General features: G+C 44.5%; 1 protein-coding gene across 7 annotated transcripts in view; it reads right to left on the reverse strand.

Moving 5' to 3' along the window:
• Nucleotides 1-25,521, reverse strand: part of LOC135216933 (ribokinase-like) — a 248,744-nt gene that overhangs the window by 174,193 nt on the left and 49,030 nt on the right. For all 7 annotated transcript variants that reach the window (XR_010314980.1, XM_064252482.1, XM_064252483.1 and 4 more), the window contains exons 4-5: nt 18,783-18,909; nt 67-231 (exon numbers count right to left, since the gene is read on the reverse strand). Coding sequence is in view for 6 of the 7 variants with exons in the window: in XM_064252482.1 (XP_064108552.1) it covers nt 67-231; nt 18,783-18,909 (292 nt within the window). In the remaining variant the exon portion in view is untranslated. The remainder of the gene's footprint in view (nt 1-66; nt 232-18,782; nt 18,910-25,521) is intronic.

Below are 25,521 nucleotides of genomic sequence, written 5' to 3' on the forward strand. Positions count from 1 at the left end.
GATGTTTATAAAAAAGATATACATTTGTAAAGGGCTGCAGTTTAACAAATACAGCTGATGAAATACCTTTGAATTTCCTTGCAAGAGTTAAAGCAGTTAGTGTAGCTTCCATTGTAATCTCTCCTTGACAAACCATGACACAAGCATCCTTTATGATATCTTCAGCTTTGAGCACATCTGCTGGAGTCATTTTTAAATTTGCACCAGCTACTATGATGATACAGTTCTCTCCTGCAGTGAGTGAGAACTCGCTTAGATATCATAATCCTGCACAATATACCAAACTGTAGGTACAAATAATTTTTGTTTAACCCTCTTACGCCGACTGGACGTATTTTACGTCGACATTTTTTGTCTCCCGTGTGCCGACTGGACGTATTTTACGTCGACTTACAAAAGTTTTTTTAAAATTCGCGGAAAAATAATTATAGGCCTACCAGCCTAAAACTTTTGAATCACGCACCTTGGGGGATGCTGGGAGTTCACGGATCAAAGTGTTGTTTTGTTTACAATCGTTACGCAGGCACGCAAGCGCGAATTTCTTTCTTGCCGCACTAAAAAGTATCTGTGACACATCTCGGAAATTATTTCGTCGCATTGACATAATTTTTGTACCATTGTAAATTAGCCGTTACATGAAGTATTATATATGAAAATGTGCGCATTTTTATGTGGAATACAACAATAAAATACTCATGATTGTAGCTTTTATCAGTTTTGAGATATTTTCATATAAATAACGATAATTGCCAAAATTTCAACCTTCGGTCAACTTTGACTCTACCGAAATGGTCGAAAAACGCAATTGTAAGCTAAAACTCTTATATTTTAGTAATATTCAATCATTTAACTTAATTTTGCAACTAATTGGAAGTCTCTAGCACAATATTTCGATTTATGGTGAATTTATGAAAAAACTTTTTCCTTACGTCCACGCGGTAACTCTTCTGAAAAAAATCATACATGCGATTGTGGTAATGTTTGCACCATTTTAAAATTAGCTGTTATATAAAGTTTTATATATGGAAATGTGCGCAATTTCATGCACAATACAACTAAAAACAACCCATGGTTGTAGCTTTTATCAGTTTTGAGATATTTTCATATAAATAACGATAATTGCCAAAATTTCAACCTTCGGTCAAATTTGACTACCGAAATGGTCGAAAAACGCAATTGTAAGCTAAAACGCTTATATTCTAGTAATATTCAAGCATTTACCTTCATTTTGCAACAAATTGGAAGTCTCTAGCACAATATTTCGATTTATGGTGAATTTATGAAAAAAATAACATTTTCTTTACGTCCGCGAGGTAACTCTTCCGAAAAAACCATACATGCGATTGTGGTAATGTTTGCACCATTTTAAATTAGCCGTTACATAAAGTTTTATATATGAAAATGTGCGAAATTTCATGTAAAATACAATAAAAAATAATTGAAGGTTGTAGCTTTTCTCATTTTTGAAATATTTGCATATAAATCACGATAAATAGAAAAAAACCACGTTCGGTCACTTGACTCTACCGATATGGTCGAAAAACGCAATTGTAAGCTAAAACTCTTACAGTCTAGTAATATTCAGTCATTTATCTTCATCTTGAAACAAATTTGAAGTCTCTAGCAAAATATTTAGATTTATGGTGAATTTAAAAAAAAATCTTTCCTTCCCTCCGCGAGCGGATTCTCCGCCACAAATCTCCGAAATGCGTACGTACCATTCTCGGAATATTTGCTCCGTTTCATATTAGGCATTTCATAGTTTTATATATGAAAATGTGCGCAATTTCATGTAGAATAAAATGAAAAATATTTGAAGGTTGTAGCTTTTCTTATTTCCAAAATAATTGCATATAAAAAATATATATATATAAAATTCGACATTCAGTCAACTTTAACTCGTCAGATATGGTCCAAAACTGCAATTGTAAGCTAATACTCTTACAGTATAGTAATATTCAATCATTTGTCTTCATTTTGAAAGAAATTGGAAGTCTCTAGGACAATATTTAGATTTATGGTGAATTTTTGAAAAAAATATTTTTTTACGTCCGCGCGTTACGAATTCATGCATTATTTTGTGATAATATTTTCTCCGTGTTGCTTTTATGTGTTATATACCAAAATGATCGCAATTTAGTGTACATTACAACGAAAATAAAAGTAACTTGTTACCTTTAACGGTTTTGCGCACAGCGCGATTTAAATACAATTATATATGAAATTTCGTTTTTGTGCTATCATATATTGCATTATTTATATATGATAATGATAATTTTTTTCATTTCTGATGGTTGCATACTAAACTTCAGCCAATGACAAAAAAAGGAGCCAAAAATGAACTCTTAATCTTGAAAACTAAGCGCGCTGTGATTTTTTGAAAATAATATTTTTTCCGCTTCTGCGCTCATTCTGAAACACCTCCGGCACACGGGAGACAATTTTTTTTTTACCGCTTCGGCGTAAGAGGGTTAATTGAATAAAGCCTTACTGTATAGTAATCTTTACTTTGACTAATTTTTGCAACCATGCTTTACAAGACTTTGTTGGCTCAAAATTAAATTAATATTAAATACTATTCCACAGTTTAACCTGACTAGCCAATTAACATTTCTAGATTCACAAGGTAACTCAATAGACTGTTCATGAATGTGAAGTGAAAACTGAAACAAGACAGCTGCTGAAGTTAGATATCTACAAGAGACCAAAGGGAATGGACGAGGAAAAAAAAGTATGTTAATCAATTTCATTATAAAATCTTTGAGTGTATATGAGTGCTATACACCACAAACTCAGGTGCAACAAACAGACACTCAATGCAATTCAAGGAAACTACTTATGTAATATTCATCTCCTCACTTGGCAGATAACAAAGACAGACAACCAACTAATTACTTGAATTAGTTGGTAGTGTAAGTTTAATCACACGCAAAGTTGTTCCCCTTTCATTATCACCTCTCATTACTAGACAAGGGAAGAAATAATTCATTGGGGTCTGATACTAATTGCTTTTGCATAACTTAAAAAGAACAGCATAACCAACAAAGCCAATGAAAAAGTAAAAAAGGACCCCAAATATGACAAATTTTCGAAGACAATTTGTATTTTTCATAGCTACAAACCCGAGGTCTTAACAATAGGATAATTTCTAGCGCCTAGCTGGATCCGGTTAAAAAGCAGATGAAAGCAAGGAATCTTGTGATATCTGGCAACGCATGCGTAGCTCGAGTGAAGAGTGGTCAAGGACCACGCACCTACGCCAGTGCGTCAGTCTTTCCCAACTCAGGAGGATGTCTTAACAAACAGAGGGGCAGCTAGAGGCGGGCAGTATATGTTAAGACCTCAGGTTTGTAGCTATGAAAAATACAAATTGTCTTAGAAAATTTGCCATTTGTTCATATGCGAACAAACCTTCGGTCTTAACAATAGGATAGACTCATATACTTGGAGGAAGGTAAAAGATACAAGACTTCCTAGACCAGCTGGGAGCCTACCCACCAGTCCAGCTTCCAGAAGAAATGATTTCTGGAGAGGGAATGAAGCCCGTTGAGAAGCTAAATAAATTGATATCTAACCACTCAGACCCTGAGTGATGTACAATGATATATGGGAGAACCATTATATAGTGAACCAATAGCAAACCTATACACCAGGGTTTGTATTACTCCCAACCCTTCCTTGCCAATGAGTGGAGCATATGCTACCGAATAGAGGGTATGATATTTGTATATTATGCGACCACACTATCAGTATGACTCTACCTTACTCACCTGTATCAGACCAGTCCAGCAAATGACGTGTCTATTCCTTAACCTGCCTGAAGGAAGAAGGAAAGGTACAAGAGAAAGAAAGAGACCAGCCAACTCACTCATTCACTCATCCACACAATCATCTTAGGTAAGATACAAAAGTGCCCTGATAAGGGCAACTATGAGTTAACTACACAACCTGTTGGGCAGCCACCACAGGACGCAGGGAAAACGTGTCCGCAGATCTGTGGGCAACATCCTTAAGATAGAAAGAGGTAAATGTGGACTGGCATAACCAAGTACCAGCGCTCAGCACTCTATGTACAGCTAAGTTCTTTTTGAAAGCCAGAGAGGGACCAATACCCCTAACGTCATGCGCTCTAGCCTTCACAGACATGGCGGTGGAATCATCAAGAATCAAGTATGCCTGTCTGTTGGCTTCCCGTATCCAAAAAGAGATAGTATTCTCAGACACCTCTTTCTTTGTACAGCCTGTGCTAACAAAATGTCTGCGGCAGCCTAGTCTAAGGTGCTGAGTCCTTTTAAGATGGCAATGCAGGACCCGGACAGGGTACAACAAAAACTCTTGAGCATCACCACCCATAAAGTCATTCAGTGATGGAATGGAAAACGAAGTGAACCTGTCATCATGCACAGAGGGATTTTGGGTCTTGGCAACGAATTCCGGGACAAATTCGAAGGACACCAACCCCCAACCCCTGGTGTGCTTCACCTCATGCCTCATAGCTCAGACTGTGGAGCTCTCCTACCCTCTTGGAAGATGCCAAGGCCAGAAGGAAAACTGTCTTGAGTGTCAGGTTCCTGTCAGATGAGCGACACAAGGGTTCATATGGACTCTTAGTCAAGCTCTTGGACACCAAGGAAACATCCCAAGTCGGAGGCTTGAGCTCTCTAGGAGAACTCGACAGCTTAAACCCCTTAATTAGCAGGGAAAGTCCCCAGGAAGAGATGTCGATACCTTTAAGGCGTAACACCAAACTCAGGGCCGCCCTGTAGCCTCTAATGGCAGAAACGGACAAACGTTTCTCATCTCTGAGGAAGGTTAAAAAGTCTGCTATTTGCTGAATAGAGGTTGCGAGTGGAGAAAAACCCCGTTTACGACACCAATCACAGTAGATCGCCCATTTGCCTTGGTAATCCGCGGAGGTCGACTTTCTAAGACTGCTGGACATATGCCCAGCTATTCTCTGAGAAAAGCCTCTCGCTCGGAGGAGATACTTGATAGCCTCCAACCGTGAAGAGACAGGGATTCTACTGACTGGTGGAACCTTTCCGTATGCGGCTGACACAGATGTCGCCAAGGGGGAATTTCCCTCGGAACCTCTGACAAGAATGACAGCAGATCTGGGAACCATTCAGCCTGAGGCCACAGAGGGGCTACCAAAGTCATTCTGAGACCCTGTGAACTCATTAGCCTGTTCAGAACCTAATGGATCAAACAAAATGGAGGGAAGGCATACACCCTCCAGGTTGTCCCAGGGATGTTGGAATGCTTCCTCTGCCAACACTACTAAAGGATCTGGAACGACTGAACAGAATATCTCCAGCTTTTTGTTGAAGCGAGTCGCAAAAAGGTCCAGCATGGTTCTCCCCCAAACCTGCAAAAGCTTGTCTGCTACCACTTGATGAAGGGACCACTCTGTGCCTAGGATCTGATCCCGGCGACTGAGTTTGTCTGCGACCACATTCCATTTGCCTAGGATATACCCGGCTGAGAGCTCTACCGAATTGCTGACCGCCCACTGGTGAACCTCAACGGTCAAGGTGTGAAGTTACGAGAAACCAGGTCTCCCTGTTTGTTCACATAGGCTACCACCGTGATGTTGTCTGATATGAGAACAACAGAATGACCTTCTACCTTCTCCCGAAACTCCTTCAGACCCAGGAAGGCTGCCTTCAACTCCAAGACGTTGATATGTTGCTACTTGTCCTCCAAACTCCAAACACCTGAAGAGATGAGGCCGCCTAAATGAGCCCCCCAACCTGCGTCTGAGAATAGAACGAAGTCTGGTGGAAGAGAACACAAAGGGACACCCTTCAAAAGACTCTGGTCATCCAACCACCAACAAATGTCTTCTCTCACTTCCAGAGACAGAGGAACCATTAACAGGGGTGAGTCCCCTGCCAGAGACCAGAATTCTCCCAGTCTCCATTGCAGAGACCAAAGATGAAGATGCCCATGAGGGACCAGCTTCTCCAGGGAAGACAAAACTCCCAGGAGAACCTGCCACTGATGAGCTGACTGAAGTGATTCTGACAGGAAGTTGCGCACCACCACCCGCAACTTTTCCAATCTCTGATCTGATGGGAAAACTTTTGCCTCTGTCATATCGATGACCATGGCCAGGTAGAGAATCCTTTGACTGGGTACAAGGTTTGACTTTTCCTTGTTGACTACAATGCCCAGTTCCAGACAGAACCGAAGTAGATGATCCCTGTCATGCAGTAGCTTTTCCCTGGAAAGTGCCAAGACTAACCAATCGTCAAGGTACCTCAGCAAACGGATCCTGAGCATGGGCCCAACTTGACACGAGAGAGAAGACCCTTGTGAACACTTGAGGGGCTGTCGTCAGCCTGAAGCACAAGATTTTGAACTTGAAGACCTTGTCCCCAAGAGAGAAGCGAAGGAACTTCCTGAACGTCGGATGAACAGGGATTTGGAAGTATGTGTCCCTTCGACAGCATGAAGTTGCCTTCTCTCGCGGCTGCCAACACCGAACACGGGGTCTCCATCTTGAACCGTGTCTTCCTGATGAAGTGATTTAAGGTGGATAAGTCAATTACAGGCCTCCATTCTTCCGACGCCTTGGGCACCAAGATGTGACTGTAAAACCCCGGGGACGGACACACCACTTCCTCTATTGCATCCTTGTCCAGCATTTTCTGCACTTCCTCCCGAAGAGCCAAGAACTTTAGAGAATCTGGAGGATATGTCTTCCTGAGCTGTGGCTTGTCCGACAGAGGAGGAGAGAAGTCGAATGGCAGTAGGTACCCCACCCGAAGGACATCTACCACCCACTTCTCCGCCCAATAACTCTGCCACTTGGCTCAATGGCCCACCAGGCACACCCCTACCCGTGGCACAGGAGAGGGAGAGGCGCCTAACCTACCGACGGCCCCCCTTTACCTCTGCCCCTTGGGCCCCTTCTTGGCTTAAAGGAATGAGAGCGAAAGGGGCGTTGATCCTCTGACCTAGGCTGAGTCGAACGGGAAGGCCCTGCTGAACTCAACGTCCTCGACGGCCTACCAGGCGATGATCTCCTTGACTGCTGCTGGACAGGGGGAGGAGGAGGAGCCGGATGTCTCCAAGGACGAGACTCTGACTTAGACACGACCTGGTGCACCAGTTAGACACGACCTGGTGCACCAGTCTGTCTTTGATGTCAGCCCGGCGCCGGTCTCGCATTCTCGAGCTCTGTCCGAGGAAACAAATATTGGGACTCCAACAGATCTCCGTTCCTCAATGCCAGGAAGGACTCCGTGTCAAGTGATCTCTCCATCCTAGACAAAGCCGCGTCTCTTCTAATTAGGAGGCTAGCCCATAAATTAGCACTGAGGTGAGCCATATATGAAAACGCCTTGCCCCCGGACTGCAACAGATTGGCAAGCGAGGATGCACTCACCAATCCTTCTGGGGACCTGTCAGAAGTTATCTTGGCAATGACCACAGACCAGAAGTCCAGCCAAGAAACAGTCTGCAACATGGAGGCTGCTGTAGATTCCAATGCTGAGGCATCTTGCAGAGACAAGGACGGAGCCACCGACCTCACCTGCTCCAAAGTCAATCCTGGCTTCAGGCGAATGACGTCTGGGTTAAGATGAAAAGGACATAAAAAATGCAGAGCTCATAGTACAGTACTTCCTATGTCTCGTGAGAAGCAGGGATAGTAGCTTGGTAAAGCCCCCAGAGCAAAGCGAACCGTCCTGGTCCGAAACGAAACAGAGGCGTTAACCTTATGCAAGACCGACTGAACGTGCCCCGACAAAGGAAGCTGAAGAGATGATTTGGGATCCTGTGTAGCTCCCACCAAGGCTTCCAAGCAAGGAGTGTGAGACAACCGAGCCTAAGTCCTACTTTCCAAATTGTTAAACCCACGAATGAGATCAACAACTTCCGAAAAGGAAGACAAAAACTCTTGCGTGTCTCCCTCCTCCTGCTCCGGCAAAGGAGACCGACAACAAGAAGGATGTGTAGGCTCCTCTAAGGAACCTTCCCCACTAAAATTAACGGAAGGGTCAGCAGCCAAGCAGCCTGAAACCCCAACTAACCTGTCTGGGCTGGGTCCATGCGTCGGCTTCCGAGACAAACCCAATATAACACTAGGAACATTACTTACCCCAACAGATGACTCATTAACATGTCCGTGAATGGTCATGGGCATGGCAGACGTACGAACATGAGATGGAGAGGACTCCCAAACACTCGAGATTGAAGGAGAATCCCCCAGAGTCAAACTCTTGGAAGCACCAGTGAGAGAGGCAGGCAAACTCTCCTGCTGCACCAACTCCGTGCTCACTACCTTCGACCTCTTGACAGGTGCCTTGAGATCCTCACGGCGATGGATAGGCCTTGAAGAAGGAGCGCTTGCATCATGTGCACGGGCAGGGGAGGTTGCAACATGCTCGCGATGTGCATGTTTGGGGGAGGTTGCAACATGCTCGCGATGCGCGCGGATGGGGGAGGTTGTAACACACCCATGATTCGAAGCAAGGACGAAGCAGCCCCTGCAGATTGCACAAGGGAAGGTACACTAACACTCCCCAAAACACCAACACTCTCGAGAACACATCCTCGTTGTTCCTCCCTCGTAGGTGAAGAAAGGGCAAAGTCCTTAGCCTTCCAACGCTTGATACTCTGACATGGGTAGAGGGGGAAGAGGGAGAGGAAGACAGCACTGGTTTCTTATGCAATCTCTTCGCAGGAGGTGGGGACGAAGCAACACGTTTCCTACCAGTCCTCCCAACCGATAAGGCAGCCAACTTGACATCCAAAACAGAGTCCAACCTCTGAAGCATTGCCTGGCATATAACCTCAGACTGACACGGCAGGGATGACGTCACGGCTGAGAGAGGCAGAGCAGGGGAGATGACTGGGAGTGAAGTCATCGATGGGAGTGACGTCACATGTGGTGGTGACATCATGACTTCCCCTCGGTGCGAAGGAGAATCAGACGCCACTGGCGGAGGGATACACAAAGATGGGTCCTGTGACGTCATCAACGGGGCTGACGCCATGGCGTTTCTCCGACTCGAAGAAGTGGTAGCAGTCACTGGCGGAGCAATACAAGACGGCTGACCTCAGCTACCCACGAAGACAAGGCCGGTAGGAGGGGGGATAACCTGGCCAGCCTGACGAGGGGGGGTTGCGAGCCTCCATAAAGTGCGCTAGCAACCCCTCCAAGGATGGGGGACCCCCTAGCCCGAGCATCTTCCAAATCAACGCCATCTTGGACGCCTCCAACTCTGAAAGAAATGAGAATGATGAAAAAGCCTCCCCTTTCCCGGGAATCAAATTAACTCCCAAAGAAGAAGGGGCGATACTTCCAGAGACGAATCAATGGAAGAAAAGGAAAGAGACACAGGAACAACGCTACTATGGGGGTTGAATACTGCAGGAGACAAAGCATCGGGAAGAGGCGAAAAACCTTCCCAAGAAGGATGAGTCGAAACCCTCCGATGTTCTCTCTTGCTATAAAATGACTTCCACTGCTCTTTAGGCCATGCCCGGCATTTCGTGCCAGGGTTCATTATAGCAAAAAATTAGAACGGCACCTACTGCACGTGATGTGGGGGTCAGCCGCTGCTGAAGCCAAAAAACGAGAACACGGAAAACCTGGAATTCGAGGGCACACACGTTGACGAGGCCGAGAAGGAGCAGAAGCAGCCATATCAGCCAAACACACACACACAGACTAAACACAAGCAAAATGAGCAATGAACCAGGAAAAGGCCAAGAGAGGTTAACACGAATCTCGCCCAGGTGGTCAAAGAAAAGACTGACGCACTGGCGTATGTGCGTGGTCCTTGACCACTCTTCACCCAAGCTATGCATGCGTTGCCAGATATCACAAGATTCCTTGCTTTCATCTGCTTTTTAACTGGATCCAGCTAGGCGCTAGAAATTATCCTACTGTTGTGGCGGGATCACAAAAACAAGTAACCTCCCCACATAAACTTAACCTGTCTGGCTATCAAACCCACCCTCAATCACACTTTCCACTTAACACTAAAAAACACAGCAGGACAATTGCCCCAAATACCTACATACCGAACAAAAAACACAAACAGGTACTCACCGCTGGCTTCTGATACCTAGGACTAGGCTGTGCTGTCGTCCACTGGATATAGGCTATAGGGTAGCCAACACACAACCACCGCCGACAACCAAACACAAATCAACCACCCGGGACCCACAACCCCACAAAAACTCAATAACCCAACGACTAAATGCAGATGAACACCAACCGCCTGAAAAAACACGACAACCACACGACTTACAGCAGTACAACAACCCGCCAAAACCAACCCTGCCCCAACCACCACTAACAGACACCGAAAATGCACCACCAACCTTCTTAACCTCACCACAACCAGACAGACACACGCACAACAACTTCACAACCCCAAAATCTATCAAATAACACCCAAACAACGACACACCAAAGGAAAACTGCTGCCAAAACCAACACTGACTTGACCAGACGCCTCACTGTTTACAACTCTCGTAACAGACTTCCATTGACTACCTACAGAGCGCCACAACAGACATGCTTCCGACCGCCATCTAACCACTCCCATTCATTCTTCCACCAATCTCTCTCTCTCTCTCTCTCTCTCACACAACCTTTGTAGATGTTGTCAAATATAAACTAAAATTACTCCTCCATATTACCTCCCCCATTACATTTGACAACATCTCCTTACACTCACAACATCCACACTAAATTGCCTTTCGCAACACCCAAGGATGCTCAGATGCAGGTCCTCTGGATCTTGTTTGAGGACCATCATACACTCTTTCAGTTACATTGCCATTCACTTCTTCCAAACCACTTTCTTTCAAACTCCCATTATCTCCCTCACTACCATCCTCCAAATTCCATTCACTACTTCACCGATGTCTTCCAACTCTGGTTCCAACATCTCCCCTATTTCGGCCACCAAACCACTCAGTTCATCCATACTTCTGTCAAACTCCTGCAAAGACTTATCCATCCTATCAACCACCTCCTCACTATTCAGTTTCCTTCTCACTGAAGTCTTACTTGTCCCTGTCAACTCAAACCCACATACACCACAAGTATCATTCATTCCCCAAAGTCATCCGTAGCACACGCTTTATCAACCGTTTGCACCCTACCACCAACCCCTTTACCATGCCGTTCACGCTTTTCCCTTCCACTTCCTCTACCCTCCACACTTCTTCTGTTTTCTTCCATACTCAACCAACACCAACTGTCGATCTCCCAGACCAAATTTGTTCACCAACAGTCGGCTCATACTTATTCACCCTCAACCACTCACTCATCGCATTCTCCCGAACATAGTGTGGTACTTCCCTCCACTTACGGAGCTGGTTATGGTGTGCCCTAACCTCATCCAGTCCCCCACCTACTCGCAATTTCCCCAAAACATAACTCAATCCACTCGGTCCCACTTCCAAAATCTCAAAAGGCCCTTCAAATTTCTCCCTTACTTTATTCACATTCATTCTTCCCATCTCAACCACCTCTTTCAACACCTTATCCCCAATCTTAAAACTCTCAAAACCTTTCACTCGCTTTCTTCCACAAATCCCGATCACCTTCTGACAGACCCAACCGCGGTCTGACAATCCTTTCAAAATTCAACACATATTTACAAGGAGACATACCTATACTCTTCTGCAGTGTGGCATTATATACCCAAACTGCACGTCCTACTACATATCCCAATCCTTGTCGCTCTTACTCATCATTCGCAAAATCTCAGTCATCGTCCTAACAGTCCTTTCAGCCAACCCATTTGCACTGGGCATATACGGAGTAGAATACACATGCACAATACCCCATTCCTTCAACATTTCTTCAAATTCCCATCCCACAAACTCAGGTCCATTATCACTCAACATTTTTGCCGGCTTACACACACACATGGGCAACATCACTTGACCCACCATTCGTGCAACAGTTTCACTCCTCTTATCTTTGATGGGAACCACATAAGCAAATTTACTCATGTGATCCACCATCACAATCATCCCCACGTGTCCTCTCGCAGTCCTGGGCAAAGAAACACAATCAATCACAAGCATTTCAAACGGCTCTTTCATCTGCAATCGCAACACAGGTGGACTTGCATGCACACTCTGATACTTTCCCTCTGACAGTCTTCACACGTGACAGCCACATCCACACAAATCTTACTCAACCCAGGAGCATACAATCTCTCTCTCATGCATTCCACACTTATTTTTTTCCCATATGCCCAAACCGATCATGCACCAACAAACACATACTCACAGCTGACTCAACAGAAAACACTGGCACATACACTTCCTTGTCATACACCCCTTCCTGATGCAAAAAGTACACTATGTTTTTGCACACCACAAAACGTTTAGCAACCCTCTTATATACATCCAACTCACATGGCCAGTCTTCCACACGCACTCCTCCCAAAACACATTGTCTGCAACAACACATTATCCTCCAGGCACTTATTTTGCAATTTCTCAATCTCTTCCCTCACTCAACAGATCATTAATCTACTCCTACAATATCAATCATACCCACAAAGTTTGCTACAAACCACATTACAATCTTGAATCCTAGCTACTTGCCTGCCCCCCTTTCTAAGAATTCCATTTCCTACATCTACGTCTATATCGTGGATCCTCAAAAAAATCTATCCCTAATAAAAAACAAGATGGCATATCATTTTCTCCTATAACTATAAAGTTATGCATTACCTCAAGATCTCCCAACCTAACCTTTAACCGTACCTCTTCCCATACTAAAACACTTCCTTGTCCTAACCCATGTATTCTCACACTTGTAGACTGCCTTTTCACTTCCCAATCACATCTCTCAAGTTCACTCACCACTGACCCACCTCACCAAGGAAACTTGTGCCCTCCCTGTGTCAACCAAACTACAATACTCACTATCATTTACTGGACAAACGTCACCATTTTCCCTCGAGTCCCATGCATACACACATTCACTACCACGTTCACCTGGTTATCCACATCACAATCCTCATCACATTCATCCTCAGCTAACTCCCCATTTCCACAATTCTGACTCAGATCCCCTTCACAGTCCCTTTTTGTAACCAACCAATTACAACCACGTTCCCCGCACTGAATCATCAAAACCCCACGTTCATTACCAGTACTCACCCTTCCTCGATATTCAACCGGTCTGTCCCACCATCCAAAATACAACAACACTTTTATTCCAAACAACTCAGCTACTGCTGACAACAATTCATACAACACTTCTCCCTGCCCACCTTGTTCCTCCGCACATGCCACTTCCTTCTGCACATCACTCATCAACTTCACTCGCAACTCATTCACACTACCGGGTACCTCTTCAACCAGACCCTTACCTTCCAAGTTTTTCAATGCTGAAAACAAACATTCACACATTCTGTCATTCCCTTCAAACCTCTCTTTTACAACCAACCCCTCAGGTACCATATTCGGATCCCAGTCACTTTTCACAACACCACTGTCCTTAACCATGCATCCTAGACATCGTATCAGCAATCACATTTTTACTCCCCGGCACATATTCTAAGCTAAAATCAAACTCACTCAAATCCTCAATTTGTCCCTCGCAATCCTAGCATTCACACTTTCCTTCTTGATCATATAAACTAACGGCCGATGATCTGTCCTTATGACAAATTTTACCCCATACAAAAACACTTTCAACGCTTTCACACAAAACCTTATTGCCGCAAGCTCCTTCTCAACCACCGAATACTTAAGCTCTGCTTTATTAAAAGCTTTACTCACATACGCAATCACTCTCAATTGTCCCTCCCCATTCACCTCTTGCATCTGCACCAAGCATCCTCCCATACTAAACTTACTAGCATCAGCATACAACTCAAGCTTACTGGCATCCTCACTGTAGTCCGGAAAAGCCAAGGTGACGTCCCTAGCAAGCCTCCTCTTTCAATCTCTCAAATGCTCCCACCATTCGCTCATCCCACCTAGCTTAGTACAATTTTTTCTTCCCGGTCCATTCAGTCAACGGCTTCCCTATACCCGAACAATCCCTAACGAACTTCCTCCCGAACTCAATCAAACCCAAAAAACCCTTTAACTCCCGCACGGTCCGGGGACGTGGAAACTCCTTTACTTTTTCCACAAACTTTTCACTCTTCCTTACACCACTCGCACTCACCTTATGACCAAGAAATTCCACTTCCCCAGCCAACCACGTACACTTCTCCAGCTTCACTTTCACTCCAACCTCTTCCAACCGTTCTAACACCTTCTCAAGCAGTTCCACATTCTCCTCAACAGTCTCACTTGCAATCAAAACGTCATCTATAAACACAGTCACCTTCCTTCTATCAAAACCAGCCAAAACTACATTCATCGCCCTCTGGAAGGCAGCAGGCGCATTAGCCAATCCAAGCTTAACCTCTTGAATTGATAGTGGCAGCTACCACTCGAAAAAGCCGTAACATGCCTGCTCCCTTCCTCAAGAGGCATCTGGTAATAGCCCCTTACCAAATCCAATTTTGTGAACACTCTCATCCCATGCATCTTATACACACAATCAGACACCACATTCATCGGAATCGCTCCTTCACAGTCACTTCATTCACCTTCCTGTAATCCACACACATCCTCAAACTCCCATCTGTCTTGCGTACTGGGACTATGGGACTATTCCAAGCACTCTCGCTCCTCTCGATCACTCCCACTCTCTCAAGTTCCTCACACTGTTCCTCAATCTCTCGGGCAATAGGCGCAGAAAAGTGTCGGGGACGCTGATATATGGGGGTATCGTCATTCAAAACTATCTGAACTCTGGGAGCTTAGATCCCCTGAAATCCTCATCACCCCGACTCAACGCACCCCGCCTATCCCACAACATCTGCATCAACCGCTCCCTCTCGTCATCACCAACATTTTCATCCACCCCAATTCTTTCTCTCAACTCATCATACTTCCACTCATCACTTTCTTTCATGCTACCTGTCATCACCTGCCGCACCCTAACATATCTTTCGTCGTCCACATCCACCAACGTATACAACAACCCCACACAATCACCTTCACGTATACCCCGCACTCGCTTTTTCCTAACACTCGGCAATGAGGCCACAAAAACCCGAGGATTCTCCATATCCAAAATCCCGTCGTACACATGCACACTCGTCTTACCAACTTGTTCGCATCCACACCCTCAACCACATATGCACACTTGTCACCTTTGACAATCCAAGACTATCGGGCCACGCAACTTTCACACTAACAACTTCTCCAACTTCTCGCGGCACTTTTACACTCTCTTTTCGCAACCAACGGCACTCCCTTCCATATTTTACTGCTTACTCCTCCATCCCCATCCCACGTACACTCTCCATGTACATTCCCCTTCCTATGCAACTCAATCATATTCCTGCTCGGATGGACCACCATCCCACACTTCTTCAGGAACCTGTATCCTAACAACATATCATACTTATCACTCCTTCCCTCGATCACACAAAAGTCACCTTCATCCATCACTACCCCTTCGATTTCTACATTTTCACAACCCGCAACCTTCCCACCAACAGGCATACCCAAATTTCCTATTCCTTGTACCTCCCCTTTACATTTCCTAATTTCACACTCACTCAGCAACTTGTCACATCCATTCTTAAAAAGAACACTGACACTGCACCCAGTATCAATGAAAGCAACCAAACACACCCCTTTGCACCTCACTTTTACACTCATACATTCATGAGCTCTTCCTCCAAACCCTTTTTCATGCAACAATCCTTCACGCACATGCATCACTCTTACTGACTGCACACCAGAGGACCCACCCAACTGAATCCCCTTTGTACCTAGTTTCTCGAACTCCCAACCTGACTCATCCTCTTTTGCCTACACACAATCGCCACAAGACCTTCCATTCCACATTCAACACATTTTGCCCGCTGTTCCTTACACATCCTAGCATAATGCCCATTCTTCCCGCAATTACCGCAAACCTCAGTCACACGAGTACCTCGACATCCACTTGCTATATGCCCTACTTGCCCACACCTGTAACACTTAACATCCCTATCTTTCTTACACTCGCTCACCAAATGCCCTGTTTGCCCACACCCGAAGCAAGCTCCCAACGCCCACCGACATTCATTCTTCCTGTGCCCTAGCTTTCCACATCTGTAACATTGCTGCTCTCGTTCACGACTAACCGACCCTAATCTTCCAACGCTTGCACTCCGATCTCTCTTAGGGCTAACCATACTTACGTTACTGGCTCTAACGCTCCTATCAACCATTCGCTCTGCCATTCGCCTTGGCCCTTCCAAAACTGCCTCCCTATAGCTCTTAAACTCTGGTATAACATCAGCCACTTCAGTCCTAATACTAACACTTCTACTCTCTTTCATACACCTATCCAACTCATAATCCTCTACTATTTCCAAAATGTCGTTCCACGACAACCTTTCATTCGTCCATCGCATTTTCTCCTTACGTTTCAGATTTACAAACTCATACACACTCTCAGGCACAGTTGCCAACAACTTCCTCACTAACTCTTTACACTCATTTATCCCTTCGTCCCCAAACTTTTTCCTGGCCAATGTTTCCAACCTGCACACATACATCGACAACGACTCACCAACATTCATTCTTGCCTCATCAAAACCATGTTTTCTCCTATATCTAACACTACTCCTTATCCTCTTCGCCTGTTCCACAATCCTGGCTTTCACACTCTCATACGGCACATTCCCTACACTCATCATTACCCCATACATATTCAACAAAAATCCCGTCAAAAAGCCACCCAACTCTCTTGCCCAGACTCTCTTATTATCCCCATACTTTGCCTCACAATACCTCTCATATTCCTTAAAAAAATCCCCTATGTCCTACTACCATATTCCTCGTATTGTGCACATTCTAGGTATCTCTCTCATATATACAGCCTTTCGTACTTCCCGCTCACTCTCACTTTCGCTACTACCATTCTGATCCCTCTTTACCTCGTCCGAATATAGGAATCAACTTCCATACTAACATCCATGCTCCTCCGATTCATTACGCTCTTCTTACCCTTCTTTCTCTACCCACCTGTTCCACTCACCGCTATCCAAATCACTCTCAGCCCTTTCCCCAATGTATTCAGTCCTAGTCTCATCCTGTCCGTCATCCTTCCTAACCTTCTTTCCCTTAATCGTCTTCTTTTCCTCAGCCCCCTTCTTATTCTTGTCCTCAGGTTTATCCTTATCCTGTCTCTTTCCCTTCTTTCCTTTACCTATCACAAACAAGTCACCTTCGTCACTCGTAGTTTCATCCCCTCGCTCTTCCACTGTCTTTACCACTTCTGACCTATCACAAGACCTAGTAGGCCTACCCCTACAGCTCCCTCTCCCATGAACCCCTTCATCATCGTCCTGCACTGCATTTTCAATCATCCCTAAGAATTTTTCATCCATTTTTCAACCATTCTTTCTTCTGCTCCTTTCACTTCTTCTTTCATTTCCACTTTTGCACTCCTTAGCATTCCTCTCATTTCCTCTAACTCGCTCTTCAGCTCCTCACACTCTACCCTCAACCTCTCATTATCCACTTCTAATTGTCCTCTTACTTCCCTCTCCAACCTCAACTCCTCCTTCGCCTCTCCACCTCACTCAATCCTTCCATCTCAAAACTTTCTCACCACTCATACACACTAGCCTAGAACCAATTGTCCGCAGCTGCCACACCAACAGTCCCTGTCCGGCCGCCAAAAAAATAATGTGGCGGGATCACAAAAACAAGTAACCTCCCCACATAAACTTAACCTGTCTGGCTATCAAACCCACCCTCAATCACACTTCCACTTAACACTAAAAAAACACAGCAGGACAATTGCCCCAATACCTACATACCGAACAAAAAACACAAACAGGTACTCACCGCTGGCTTCTGATACCTAGGACTAGGCTGTGCTGTCGTCCACTGGATATAGGCTATAGGGTAGCCAACACACAACCACCGCCGACAACCAAACACAAATCAACCACCCGGGACCCACAACCCCACAAAAACTCAATAACCCAACGACTAAATGCAGATGAACACCAACCGCCTGAAAAAACACGACAACCACACGACTTACAGCAGTACAACAACCCGCCAAAACCAACCCTGCCCCAACCACCACTAACAGACACCGAAAATGCACCACCAACCTTCTTAACCTCACCACAACCAGACAGACACACGCACAACAACTTCACAACCCCAAAATCTATCAAATAACACCCAAACAACGACACACCAAAGGAAAACTGCTGCCAAAACCAACACTGACTTGACCAGACGCCTCACTGTTTACAACTCTCGTAACAGACTTCCATTGACTACCTACAGAGCGCCACAACAGACATGCTTCCGACCGCCATCTAACCACTCCCATTCATTCTTCCACCAATCTCTCTCTCTCTCTCTCTCTCACACAACCTTTGTAGATGTTGTCAAATATAAACTAAAATTACTCCTCCATACTGTTAAGACCAAAGGTTTGTTTGCGTATGAACAAACATGAATTAAGTCACATAGAAATTAAAAAGTGGATCTAAAGCAGAATCATATCTGTAAACAATCAAATGATAGAGAATACAATCTGATATGATCTACTTTTCAAATTCTCTTATTTGATAATTGATGTTGGTGAAAATTTACCTCAAATTGTAAAGCAGACTTTGCATCACATCAAGTACATTTGAAAATAATAAATCTCATAAGTAAATGATAAGAAAATATTGAGCACTGTTCAGTAACAATCTCACCTGAATCATCTACAGCAATGGGTGCAACACCAGTGGCTGCCTCTTTAGTTACTCCAATATACTTCGTGTCTACATGATTTGCTTTGAAGTTTTCAAGATAGTTATGTCCAAATGAATCTTCTCCGACCTGGCAATATAAAAATGGAATGAAACTCCTCATACTTTATTTATATTTTGCCTAAAAAAATATTGATCTGAAAACTTATGTACAATAATTTAGTTTTAACATACAAGTCAATAGTTTTGCTTACTGAAACCAGTAAAAACTGTAACAACTCTTTTTCTAATAAATGGATTTTGATAAAGGAAAAATCTATTTCTGGGCGATGACCTGTGTCGCCCAGTGAAATGTTCCTATAGCACTCATTTCTAAGGTATAAATATTGCTAAATATACCAGAGAAAAAACTATATGGATAATACCAGGATAAACCTGGTTCGCTCACCCCTGTACTATTAGGGTGTCGGTATAAAACTGGGTAGTTAGATACCACTACCAGAGGTCTTCTGCCATTTAGTCTCTTCCTTTGTCAATTTCCCCTTTCAAATTAGGCGCCCTACCAGCGCCATCTACCGCCCACTACCGTTAATACTAGCGCCTCGATAGCCATTCCTGAAAATAGCACCCAAGCTTGGGCCTATAGGGTGAGGAAGCCAAGGGTGGGTTCACTGGGCGACACAGGTCATCGCCCAGAAATAGATTTTTCCTTTGTCAAAATCCCTTTTCTGGGCTAAACCTGTGTCGCTCCATGAAATAGTAACAGAGAATTGTTCCCACAAGCTTGGATATACTCTATAAGACTACTGGAAAGGAGAAACTAACTCTAAGGTAATTCTACCCTATTTAAATAAATTGCTTAAATCTAAACAGATTTTAACAATATCTTAAGTCTAGGTTCTTACTCTAGTAAGTATATACTATTACCACAAACAATTACTGGTAAGGCCTGTGTGATTACTACGTCAACATGTAATACTATATATTTTACATGGATATAATTAGTAGTTAATTATAACCAGTACAAGAATGGTTCAATTATACAATCCAAGTGAAAAACCCCGAGAAGAAGGCTAGAGACTAAGCGAGGCGGTTAGGAGAGAAACGGAGCTAAGGAAGGACAAGGTCTTTACGACTAGGTATGTCAACATGACTAGGCTGTGTTAGGGGAAACAATATTCCCCCACTGCCACTGCTGAATTATTTAAGGGCTTTCAAGGATTTAAGGTAGTGGTGATTAAATACTTGAATTCCATCTTATATACTTCTTAAGGTCATCAAAGTTCATGTGGTTAAAAGTTAAGTATATCTTAGTTTTACCAGACCACTGAGCTGATTAACAGCTCTCCTAGGGCTGGCCCGAAGGATTAGTTACCTAGCAACGGGACCTACAGCTTATTGTGGGATCCGAACCACACTATATCGAGAAATGAACTTCTATCACCAGAAATAAATTTCTCTGATTCCGCGTTGGCCGAGCCGGGAATCGAACCTGAGACCACCGGATTGGCAGCCCAGCTCGAAAACCACTCGGCCAGCGAGGAACTCAGTTCATGTGGTGGAAGTGAATTATTAAGGCAGCTACTGCTCGGACATCATGTACATGTGGAATTGATTCCGGTTAGCCTGTCAAAAATTATAAATTGTTATTTTAATTACTTAAATGAGACTGTTCCACCATCTCTCGAATGAATAAAGGACCTGAAGTTTATTTGAAGTTCTGTCTAAAATTGATCTCAAGTTCTGACTGGACATAGGGATAGATCCTGTGGAAGTGGGACAATCTTCTAAGGGGCCCACCTACTCTGAAGATCCTCATTTTTAGCCAAGAATTTGATCTGGAGATACTAAAACTTCTCTGGATGGAAGAAAATCAATATGATTTTGTTCTAGCTAGCACAAGTTCTCGGAATCGATGAAATTATGAATCTGTTAATGTGGAACCAAACTGGAGTACCTCCTTGAAGCAGATTTGGTCGTGGTAATAACACTAGCTGGTAGGCCCTTTCTAAACAGGGTCCTAAGGAACGTAACAGCCAGATTCGTATTCATCGTCATAACTATTGGGTCTTTTTAGGAAAAAGGCTAGCTTGTTTACTGTAGAATCGTACTGCTTAGAAAAGGGAGTCGTAGGAATTAGGGGAGAGATTAGTCAGGACTGTCAAATCTCGTGACAGTTGCTGGAACGATTCCGCATGGTTGCGGACCTCCCCGTGGACTTCCGTTGTCTGATTCTAAGAACAAGGTGTTAATAGGATCCATATTGGCATCTTCTTGTGCCGTGAAATTCATGAATTCCATAAAGTTAGGACACTCCGAATCCTTGAGGAAGCATCCGCCACCCTTGTTATACTAATCGTGCCAGTCTGGGGTTGGGGTCCGTCTGGGGTGGAGTCCCGATTTCCCTAGCAACGGGTCACAATTGCTCTTGAGTCCGTTGGGGGTTAACAGCCCAATCCGTCCTTAGAAGGATGGGAGTTAGCCTAGAACTTGCCTTAGTAGATTATTGGAGGGAAAAAATAAATCCTCTGCCAGATGTTCCAACCTATCTGGTATCCGTGGCCTGGGCCATGGGGTCCAGATTGAGGGCACATGAAATACTGTAACTTGTGGTTGGATTCTGTGGCAATAATTCTACTAGGAGATCTGGATTCTGTTGGCTGATCCATCTAAATAACCTGTTGTCTAAGGACTATTCCGACTGTAGCGGAGTTGTCCTTGACAGTGCATCTGCCACTAACTTCTTGCTCCTGCCAAGTGAGTTGCTGACAGATGCCACTGTTTCTTGTTGTCAATGAAAAGATTGTTCTCATGACCTGATTATGTGGCTTGGTTGAAAGCTGCTCTCTGAGGAGACTTACTAAGAATAGAATACTGTCATGGCTTCCAAACACTGTTATGAAGCTAGCAGGGCGTTAGGAACCAAGTGTCCTGAGCGTTTCCATATTGGGAGTAGTCTCCCAAACTGCTTAGTGAAGCATCCATATGGACCACTAAACTTGGCGGAGGAAACCATACCGGTGATGATTTTGTCAGATTCTTGACTTCTGTCCATGGACGGAGTCTCTCTGTAAAATGTGCGGGATGCGGGAAATCTCGCAATTCCCTGTTCGCTCTACTCCGCCAAACCCGGAATATAGCCTTCCGTTGGCTTTTAGTAGAGTCCCTGTTACTGACGCGAATTGGAGTGAGCCTAGAACTCTTCCTGGTTCCTCCGGGATGCTTGTCTACCTTGAGGAACTGTCTTGCAGCCTTGCTATTTCCTTTCTTTTTTCCCCGGTGGGATCGATAGTTGTGTGATTTGAGGTCCCATTGTTTACTAAACACTGAAACCGTGGTGTCGGAGTGTGAAGGGATTCCTTGTGATTTGGAATCCTAGGAATTCCAGAATTTTTATCACTTATGGTTGCCTTGAGACATTCCTTGACGTTTATAGTTCAGATGAGCCAGTTGTCTAGGAGATTACTAGGCTTATCCCTTGGGTTCTCAGTTATTGCACTACTGTTTCCGCTATCTTGTAAATATTCTGGGTGCTCTGATAAGCCCGAATAGCCTTACTTGAAGGCATAAGCCTGTTGCCTAGTCTGAAGCCTAGGAAAAGGCATAAATGACTTGCTACTGGAACGGGATAGTAAGTATCTATAAGATTTATAGGTATTGTGACGGCCCCACAGGGAAGTAAGGTCCGTACCTGCAAAAACAGTTAGCATATGGAACTTGTCGTATTGAATGTATGAGTTTCAATGAGACAAGTCTAATATTACTCTTGGTTTGATTGAATCTTCATGGAATCGCTGGAGAAGCGTCCCTGAAATTCTAAATATTTGCACCTGTAATTACTTTCTTCTACAGAAAGTATTAGGTGTCCTTTATCTCATCCGGCATTTAGATGTTGATAAACTTTAGTTGATGGAGGAGAGCCCTTCTCCCTACTCCATACCCAACCTCTTGGTACTATGCTGTTCGACCAAGTGCTGATTCCCAGCAGTTCTTGAATAAGCACCGCTTTCCTCCTACCTGAGGAGTCTCACTGGTTCGCCGAAGGTCGGTTGCGCTGGCTTTCTGTGAAGTCTCTTCCTTGCCGGAAGTTCTTCCGCCAGCTCTACGGAAAGTTGCTCTAGCTCAGGTACCTCTTGTGAACCTGTTGTATCCGTGACATACACCTGGTTCTTATTGGAGGCCTTATGGCCGGGGAAGAGGTAAAGAAGCCGAGCTTTGGTGCTGTTGAGAGGGCTGGTTCTACAGTAGCACGGACTGTTATGGCTGACCATTTGAGGTGGATGGTTGACCTAGCTGGCCTACTGGAACAGCTTGTACCACTGTTTGAGGTTAAGCCGTCTAAGAAGACTAGATCCCCTTTGCTCTCTTCATACCTGTGGGCTGTGTTCCAGAGGATTCAAATCTCCTCTTGGGGATCAAGCCCCAGCGAACTCGCAAGCTCTGGTTGACCTTAGCTGCTTCGCCTGGGATTCTGTTCACTACAGTCTCAGGGAACAAGTTTGCTTGGTGAATAGACGCATCGGCCAAGACGTGCTTTCTGCAGTTCTTCCTGGCTATTGCAAAGTCATATATACATCGCACTGTAAGGTGTGAAGCAATGACTTGTCCGGATCTTGAACCATGGTTTGTCCGTATAGACCGAGGTTGTCATTTCCGCTATAGTGGCGGAATTGATAGACCTAGTCAAGCGACTTCTGGCTTCATACTTCGCCTTTACCAGTGCTTCTGGGAGTCTAGGTAAAAGCTCGCTGAAGAGCGTTGTAGCACAATTTTAGTTCAATATGCCTACCAAGAATGTCGCCGGGGCATCTACCCCGCACTCCATTCCTCCCAGAGAGACCACGGATGGTAAATCCGTCTCTCTGATATAATGCATAGATTTGTCCATTGCTGTTGCCTGAAGTGTAATCTCTATTACTTTAGAGGTACATGGAATGGGCGTGTCGTCTAGCACCACAAAAATCGTGAAGGGATTATTGTGGCGTGTCAGTTTGGTATTTGTGCATTCCCAATCTGCCAGGGTTTGAACCCAGGCTGATTGAGCTTGGTCTCTGGGGAAGATGGCCATTTCCTTGGGCGTTTTGTCTTCACAGATCAGTGCGTTCTCAATCAGACGTGCATAGCCTGAACAAGGGAATTGGAGACCCGGTGAAAGGGACTCAAAGTCCTCTATTGGCCGGGTTCCCTTCCCCGCCCTCAATCGCCAGCATGCCCTCTGAGAAGAGGGCATGTGCTGGTAACCACCAAGGATTATGGATTTGAAGGGACACAATTTGGATGTGTCTGGTACTGCCCGGAGTTGTTGTGGCTTTCCGAGTTGGAGGGCTCCTTACTTCGAGGTCTCCTATATCTTCAATCCTTCTACTAGCGACTGAATAGGCTGACCTGACATTTTCATGTTCGAGAACAACTGAGTTGTGATGTTATTTAGAATTGGGCTGAGTCAGGTTATCCATCTCCTGCCTCAGCAAGCTGGAAAACATGTTGGGTTAAACCCGGGATCCTAGGATCTGGGTTTAGATGCCTTTGTCTTCGATGCCTGCCTGTGTGTGGAAGATTTTGTTGTGTTCGTCACCAGTTTGGTGGCTGATGACGAACTAGAACGACTTTCCCAAATAGCCTTCAGTTTGTAAGGTTTAGTAAGGGACTTGTAATAGACCTATGAGTGACTATTTCAGCTTACCTTAGGGATTACCGACCCTGGCTTATCCCTCGAAGTCGTAGGTCTCTTGGTAAACTCTTAAAATGAAGAAGAAGAATGAGACGAGCTAAAAGGTAGTCCTTTTGCCCGTTTACCAAATGCTTCATGTAGCCTACCTTCGTCCTGGATATCGGCCTTCATTGGTTCGTGGTCCAGGTTGATTGCTGCAACCTCTCCAACGACTTCTTATTCTAACCCACTAGGTCGTCTGCCAGCACGGCCTGTTTATCTTCGTGGATCTTGGCAATGATTGGGGCTGCCAAATTTACTGGTACCGTTGCTGATACTTCCGCATTTGGGTAGATAAGGGAGCTTCTGAAAGAGATAGTTACTTTTTTAAAAAGTATTCTCTTTTAAAAGTATTCTACGCATTGATAACTATCTCAATATCTCTCCAATTATTTACAATATCTCATTCAGTGAACTAATCATTCAATGAATTGGTACTTACCGTCTCGGTATTGAAGTCCCAAAACCAAATTGTAACCACTTCACTCTCAACTGGTTGCCAGACCGACAAGTCGTTCATTGGACCGCACAGACTGTGTGAGTGCGGCATACTTCCTGTCTGTCCTGCTGCTGCAGGGTTGCAGTGCAGGTTGTCTTCTGACAGCATACCATCTGTAATTACAAAATGATGCATAAGTAGTACCTTTGTATGGACTCGCCGGATATGTATCTGGCGGAGTATGTAATATTAGAATCAATACCGGAGTATCACTACATGTAGGTCCGCTGGAGGTCACTCCAATGGGACCTGCATTCTGCATTGTCATCGCCAGTTTTATACCGACACCCTAATACAGGGATGAGCGAACCAGGTTTATCCTGGTATTATCCATATAGTTTTTTCTCTGGTATATTTAGCAATATTTACACCTTAGAAATGAGTGCTATAGGAACATTTCACTGAGCGACCCAGGTTTAGCCCAGAAATACAAGACTGCTGAACTGGGAAGCTGATAGGCTACTCTACCCAAAAAACAATAGGATACTGAAATATGGTGATATGGTGGTAGTACTTTATCATAAAATGGTAAG

Source organism: Macrobrachium nipponense, chromosome 6, assembly GCF_015104395.2.
Source record: "Macrobrachium nipponense isolate FS-2020 chromosome 6, ASM1510439v2, whole genome shotgun sequence".
Taxonomy (NCBI): domain Eukaryota; kingdom Metazoa; phylum Arthropoda; class Malacostraca; order Decapoda; family Palaemonidae; genus Macrobrachium; species Macrobrachium nipponense.